Below are 7747 nucleotides of genomic sequence, written 5' to 3'. Positions count from 1 at the left end.
AAAACCCATCCTTTTATTTATACATTAAAAACGTTATGTTACAGACAGAAGCTTCAAGCCAAACCCATACATTTATTTATACATTAAAAACGTTATGTTACAGACAGAAGCTTCAAGCCAAACCCATACATTTATTTATACATTAAAAACGTTATGTTACAGACAAAAGCTTCAAGCCAAACCCATACATTTATTTATACATTAAAAACGTTATGTTACACACAGAAGCTTCAAGCCAAACCCATACTTTTATTTATACATTAAAAACGTTATGTCACAGACACAAGCTTCAAGCTAAACCCATACATTTATTTATACATTAAAAACGTTATGTCACAGACACAAGCTTCAAGCTAAACCCATACTTTTATTTATACATTAAAAACGTTCTTTTACAGACACAAGCTTCAAGCCAAACTCCAAGAAGCCGAGGAGCACATTCAACAGATCAATGTCAAATGTGGCGGTCTGGAAAAGGCTAAATCTCGACTCCAAGGAGAGATCGAGGATATGTCCATTGAGGTCGAGAGGGTGAGTAATGGCTATATATATAGTATGGTTATAATTATAGTTCAATACAATATTTTCGAAGACTATTTTGTTCACCAATGTGGCCATCTAAAGTCGGGGAATATGTAGTTAAGTGAGGATAAAATTAAGCGTCTTATGAAATGATATATATATATATACAGTACCATTTTTTATACGTGTAAACAAACAATATAATCCGGAGTTCAATTCCTTGCAGTGGACAGAGTGCAGATAGTCCACAGATTAGCGTTGCACCCGAAACAAACAAACAATATACATGTCACAATTTAAAATTATCTTCGTTTACGAACGTACAACTCTAAAATCCGGGGTTCGATTCCCCACGGTGGGCAGAGTTCTAATAGCCTGTTGAGTACCTTTGCACTAAGAAAACCACAACCTATTATCTTGGTTATATGCGGTGTATAGTCTATATATCGTATCAGTTTGAACAAAAAGCTTGTTTCGAGTTTGTTTCTGTTTATTTGAAATAATCGAAACGTCAAGATCTGAAGCCCTTAAGAAATAAAATGTGTTTACAGTACTAATTCTTATAACTTCGGGTTACACTATACACACAAATTTTAAATATCTTACAATTTTAATACAACTGGTGATACCAGAATTAAGATGTGTTTGTTCTTTTAGCTTGACAAGACATTTAGTTTAAACTGTCATCTTTTCCATGCTACACTTTGCAGGCCAATAGCCTTGCTGCTACACTAGAAAAGAAACAGAAGTCATTCGATAAGACAGTAGCAGAATGGAAACAGAAGGTTGATGATCTTTCTGGTGAGTTAGATGCTTCCCAGAGAGAATGCAGAGACTACTCCACGGAGCTGTTCCGGATGAGGACTTCATACGAGGAGAGTCAGGAACAATATGAAGCTATTAAACGAGAGAACAAGAATTTACAAGGCAATACGCTTTTTTTACTTAATATGAACTCTACTACAATCTAGACAAAATTAAAACAGCTGTGAATAAAAAAAAAATCGCAAGTCAAAAACTTTTATAGGTTTAAAATAGTTTGTACAATATTTCTAACAAGTGTTTTTCTTTTCCTTTGCACCAGCTCCCCGGTAAGTCTGAGGACTTATAACGCTAAAACTCTGGTTTCGATTCCTGCAATTCATTTGTATATCGGCAAAGTCAATCCATATTTATCGAATCATTTCATTATGTACCAGAGTGTTAAATCTAGATTTTCTTTCTTTGCACCTTATCATCTTAATCTTTATATATATTTTAACATTTATTGCAAGTCTGTTCAAGTTGCTGCTTTCCATCAAATTAGTTTATTACTCACTGAAACCTCTGTATATAGATGAAATCAAGGATCTTATCGACCAGCTTGGTGAGGGTGGTAGGAACGTCCATGAATTGGAGAAATCCAGGAAGAGGTTGGAAATGGAGAAGGAAGAACTCCAGGCAGCTTTGGAGGAAGCCGAGGCCGCTCTGGAACAGGAGGAGAACAAGGTGCTACGTGCTCAGCTTGAACTTTCTCAGGTTCGCCAAGAGATTGACCGCAGGATTCAGGACAAAGAGGAAGAATTTGAGAACACAAGGTTTGCATCAACCGCTTTTGGTCCGATTTTACAATGGTTAAATACTTTGTTCTAATTACCATTAGTTTCGATAGTTCATCCTCACCAAATATACGTTATCGACTTTTGCTTTCCTCTATTTTAATATTGTGCAGAGAATTTGAAAAAAAACAACAAATTCTATCTTTGCAGGAAGAACCACCAGCGAGCCATTGACTCCATGCAAGCCAGCCTGGAAGCCGAGTCCAGGGGCAAGGCTGAGGCCCTGCGCATGAAGAAGAAGCTGGAGAGCGACATCAATGAGTTGGAGATCGCTCTTGACCACGCCAACAAGGCCAGTGCTGACGCTCAGAAGAACATCAAGAGGTACCAGCAGCAGGTCAAGGAACTTCAACAAGCAGTGGAAGAAGAACAGAGAGGACGCGATGAAGCCAGAGAACAATACGCCATGGCTGAAAGACGTGGCCACGCCCTCCAGGGCGAACTGGAAGAAAGTAGACAACTTCTGGAACAGGTGAGACATCGTTGAATTCGCTACTTGATCCGCATTAATTTCCAAACAGTAATAATAATAATAATAAATCCTTCGCACTGTCCGCCGCCTTTTTAAAACTAGCGAGTTCTGATACAAAGAATCAGAACTGAAGGAATGAAGTAAATGTCTGTCAGCAAGATACAGTCGAGAGTCTGTGGAGTTGCTTTAGATTTGATTGATAGATCGGTATCTAAACCAAAGTTTGTTTTACGTTACTAATATCTGACTCGGAGATACCGTAATTCATTTTACTCGCCTTTTCTAGGGATGAAGTGTTGTGATAGATTTAATCAGTCTGTCTCTCTTTTTCTTAATACAAGGCTGACCGCGGGCGACGTTCAGCAGAGACGGAGCTGGCTGATACCCACGAACAGATGAACGAGTTGTCCGCCAACACTGCATCTCTCTCTATGGCCAAAAAGAAGCTTGAAGGAGAAATGCAAGCTTTGCAAGTAAGAGAAGCCTTATATTTAATTTTACTCAACAGAGCGGTTTTATATTTTAATTCTAATAATGTATGGGAGAGCGCTTAAGTTTACAACACTCAATATGAATTCTTTAAATAACATTGCTTGTCTTATCAAATCTAAAACTAAGATAATAGGAAATGTAGTAATAGTTTTTGATTAACGATATAAAAGTAGACTAGTAACCTTAACCTGATATCTATTCAATAACTAAGAACACGTCAATGTTTCCTTACTTTAGTCTGATTTGGACGAGATGTTGAACGAGGCCAAACAATCTGAGGAAAAAGCCAAGAAGGCCATGGTGGACGCTGCTCGCCTTGCTGATGAACTTAGAGCTGAACAGGAACATGGTCAACAACAAGAGAAGATGCGCAAGGCGATGGAGGGTCAGATGAAGGAACTACAAGTCCGTCTTGACGAGGCCGAGGCTGCTGCTTTGAGGGGCGGAAAGAAAATCATCCAGAAACTGGAACAGAAGGTTCGAAAAATTATTAGTTTGATCAGTCAAAATGGAAGTATTTAATTTCCGATTTTTAATAATATATTTTAATATGAGCAATTTTGTTTACATAAAACCACAAAGGATTTACTACATTGTCAACCTCCATCAGAAATGTATTTCCAACTGTTTCGAAGTGTTTATGTTCGCGTGCTGGGCAGTAGTAATGCATAAAAAGAAAGAAAAAAAAATCAAATACCTGTAGAAAAGAGTAGTCTAGAAACAAAGGTAGGTTATTTTATATTAATGTCGGTGTACGTAAAGCTTCCATTACTTGAGAAACCGGGCATGGCCTAGTGGTTAGCTTGCCGGACTGTGGATCCGAGGGTCTAAGGTTCGCGTCATTTTGCCGTAAAAGAAAATTGCCTCTTTTGGGCCGTGAATGCATTAAAAGAGTAACGGTCAAATCCCACTATTAGAATAGAAAAGCCCAAGAGTTGCTTTCCCTCTAGTCTGCCAATTCCAAATTATTGAAGATAGCCCTCGTATAGCTTTACTCAAATATCGGGGACGGCTAACAGCAGGTAGCCCTTGTATAGCTTTACTCAAATATCGGGGACGGCTAACAGCAGGTCGCTCTTGTAAAGCTTTACTCAAATATCGGGGACGGCTAGCAGCAGGTCGCCCTCGTATAGCTTTACTCAAATATCGGGGACGGCTAGCAGCAGGTAGCCCTTGTATAGCTTTACTCAAATATCGGGGGCGGCTAGCAGCAGGTAGCCTTCGTATAGTTTTACTCAAGTATCCGATACAAGTAAAATAAATATACTATTAATCGAGACACGATGTTGTGTTAAATAATGAGTTTCACTTGTTACAAATAACATTATAGCTTCGCCTCGTTGTAGGTTTTTATGGTGAAAAGTAATATATATCAGTATCAATTAATTCTGTTTTATGTTCAACATTTATTAATGAGCGAATATGTTTAGGTGCGTGAGCTGGAAAACGAACTAGAAAACGAACAGCGCCGTCATGCGGACTCTTCTAAGAATTTCAGAAAGGGAGAACGTAGAATAAAAGAGCTCCAGTTCCAGGCTGACGAAGATCGCAAAAACCACGAGCGTATGCAAGACTTAGTTGACAAATTGCAACAGAAACTCAAGACCTATAAGAGACAGATTGAGGAAGCTGTAAGTATATCACTACTTTAAATGGTATAAATAATTTAATATCAACCAAAACTACGTATCATTAACGAAACCAAAGTGTCAGAGTTGAACTACCAATAGCAGGTGATAGGTTTTAAACTTTAAATACCCGAAAGCAAGACTTTTGTTATTCCTAAACATGTGTAAATAATATAAAGAATAAAGCTGCTAAGGTGGTCACTATATTTATTACCATATTTGGCTGATACACATTATAATTACAAAAAACAACGACACGATACGGCGATATTTAGCTAAAGGAAAGAGGATGCACTCTCGTTCCTGGAGATTTTATTTTTAAATATTTTCAACTTCTCTTCACTAGGAGGAAATTGCTGCTTTGAATCTGGCCAAATTCCGCAAGGTTCAACAGGAACTGGAGGACGCTGAAGAGCGGTCAGACATGGCCGAAAATGCCCTCGCCAAATTGCGTGCCAAGAACCGTAGCTCCGCCTCTGCCAGTCGAGGAGTAAGCCCAGGGGTAAGTGGACGGCTAGTGTTTTTGAAGCCCATTTACGATAAAGTAAATTCAGTTTAAAAGCAAACGGGGTGCACGACAATAGCTATTGAGTGAACGCCTTTCCAAACCATAACAATTATTGTTGTAACAAACGGCTTATATAAAGAGTGTAACGACCACTACTATGTTTGTTGTATCCTAAACGGCCTGATGAGCTCTGGATTGAGCGAAACGCGTCATCGGCAATGGATATGGCGAACGTGGTTGGTATATATATTATTACGTTCTTCTAATTCTTGAAAATCTCTAGGGGATTAGATAAAGAATTTACTTTTAAAAACATCATAGGACTAATATTGATTTTTTAAAATTAAAAGTACAATTAAATAAGATACACAAGTTTTATTTTGAAATAAACCGAATTGCACGATAAATACTGTTTGTTTATTCGACTTTTAATAGAAAATACTAACTTAACAGAAGAAAACAGACGTAAAGTTTGACTCAAAAACAAACTTTTTAAAATACAAGTATAATTAAGGTAGAAAGCATCTCTATTGATAGCATGTCCGTTAAAATCATTTGTACGAAACATTAAGTCCATATCTTCCCTGTTCCAACCAGTGTTGAATCCATGTGTGTACAAGGGGGAATTTCCCCCTGGGCAAAAAATACTCCCCCCCCCCCCTGAAGTACAGTAATTTCCATTTTGTCGAATTGGAATTCATTCCCTTACCCGGTGGAAAGGTCTGGATTCAATACTGGTTCTAACTGTTTAACTGTTTTTTTTATTTTAATATGTTACAACGGTGTAACTGATATCATTTATTAAAAGCCTTCTTCTGGGTAATATTTTTGGTTTTATACGATTCTTGTCTGGACAGTCACATTTGTAAAAAGGTGTACTGTCACGCTTCTAGGGCCGGAGAGTTGTATTTGGCTTGAGAAATAAAACTAAATGCTTTTATTTATTTATTTTTAGCACTAAGTATATTTTAATTTAGGGAGTTTGACGTATTCTGTTATTTTGATTCTTTTAGCCTGTGATGAGGCCCGGTCGTCTAAGTAAAATCGGAGGTGACGAGGAGTAATCTTTTGTCTTAACATACAGATACGCCTATCATCCGTAAGTTACTTTACATTCTACCATAGTTTTATGTTTTAATACGGCCACTCGTAGCTAGTTTTAATTTTAAAGAGTGGATCACGTGTATAAAATTCAACCTAGCTGTTACTGTTCTGAACTATAGGGTGATCAAGCAAGAGATATCCCACTGATTTCTAATGGCAAGAATATAATACTCATTATCTAATTCTTGTAATGCATATTAGTTACGGTTTGTGTTTTAGTGGAACACTCCAGAAGAGGCTGTAAAGCGAAACGTCGAGTGTCCAAATTAAATAGAAATGAAATTTGGAGTTATAAGGTCATATATTACTGAAATAAGAACACTTGTAACAGTATCGGTTGGAATTCCTAGTTTTTAACAGTTGAACAACTGGTGTAACTGGGTAACTCTCGCTGGTTTATCCTGTTTGTAAATTCCACTTTCATAAAGTTCACACCTGAATGAAAGTATTTAATTAATGTTTCACGAATCAAGAAACATTTAAAACTCTACCACAAGATGGCAGTAAAAAAACACGATTATCTAAGAACAATCGTCTTCCTGATGGTATGTTTAAAATACGATTATCTAAGAACAATCGTCTTCCTGATGGTGTGTTTAAAATATGATTATCTAAGAACAATCGTCTTCCTGATGGTATGTTTAAAATATGATTATCTAAGGACAATCGTCTTCTTGTTGGTATGTTTAAAACACGATTATCTAAGGACAATCGTCTTCTTGTTGGTATGTTTAAAACACGATTATCTAAGGACAATCGTCTTCTTGTTGGTATGTTTAAAACACGATTATCTAAGAACAATCGTCGTCTTGTTGGTATATTTAAAAAATACAACTTTTGAGAAGAATAAATAAAGTGGGTTTTATAATACTTTACATAAATTAGGAAAAATTTTCTTTATCTTCTTAGAACCAGAAGGTTGGAGATACTGTTCATGTGTGGTTGTAAAGAAAGATTAATAGGTCCGGTTCACTTACATAACACAGATGTCGTGTACAAGTCCAATTTACTATTTTTTAATATACTGTAACTTATCTGCGAATCAAATATTTTATATATGACGAGATGGGACTTTTCTTCAACTATATAATTTTTAAATTAATCTTTAATACTTAAAGTCCAAACACGCGTGTTAAATCTTGCTAAAATCTATAGTGTGAAAAAAAAAACTATTACAGCTTATTCAACGACATTAATTGTTTCTTATTTGTAATTAATACAGTTTTTTTATGTATTTTTATAGGTTTTCTTCTCTACCCGTTAGCAAGTTTGCCACTGGAAATCGATATGCACTTACAAAAAAAAAATCCCTGGCTTTCTGAGTGATCCTTATTGGTTTTAAGAAATTCCTTTCTTCTTACAAAAGATAAAATGTAGATAAAGCTACTTGTTTTTGACCTTTGAAATAAAAGATTATCGTAAA

General features: G+C 36.5%; 1 protein-coding gene across 1 annotated transcript; it reads left to right on the top strand.

The window, feature by feature from the left end:
• Positions 1 to 400: 400 nt before the first annotated feature.
• On the top strand, positions 401 to 7747 carry LOC106465942 (myosin heavy chain, muscle-like). Its single transcript, XM_013926182.2, has 10 exons — positions 401 to 531; positions 1233 to 1449; positions 1859 to 2099; positions 2271 to 2592; positions 2934 to 3065; positions 3322 to 3561; positions 4515 to 4715; positions 5059 to 5214; positions 6234 to 6319; positions 7568 to 7747. Exons 1-9 carry the CDS (start codon positions 511 to 513, stop codon positions 6282 to 6284), a joined length of 1581 nt encoding a protein of 526 aa, XP_013781636.2. The 5' UTR covers positions 401 to 510; the 3' UTR covers positions 6285 to 6319; positions 7568 to 7747.

The sequence above is a fragment of the Limulus polyphemus genome, unplaced genomic scaffold (genome assembly GCF_000517525.1).
Source record: "Limulus polyphemus unplaced genomic scaffold, Limulus_polyphemus-2.1.2 Scaffold2099, whole genome shotgun sequence".
In the NCBI taxonomy this organism is placed as follows: Eukaryota; Metazoa; Arthropoda; class Merostomata; order Xiphosura; family Limulidae; genus Limulus; species Limulus polyphemus.
This window is presented reverse-complemented; position numbering and strand designations above follow the sequence as displayed.

What these genes read in the sequence shown, in the direction of transcription:
- LOC106465942 (XM_013926182.2), top strand. Translation starts at nt 511, where the DNA reads ATGTCCATTGAGGTCGAGAGG. An exon ending in AGAGAACAAGAATTTACAAG is followed by an intron (nt 1,450 to 1,858) that starts GCAATACGCTTT and finishes CTCTGTATATAG; the next exon opens with ATGAAATCAAGGATCTTATC. An exon ending in GAGAAATGCAAGCTTTGCAA is followed by an intron (nt 3,066 to 3,321) that starts GTAAGAGAAGCC and finishes TCCTTACTTTAG; the next exon opens with TCTGATTTGGACGAGATGTT.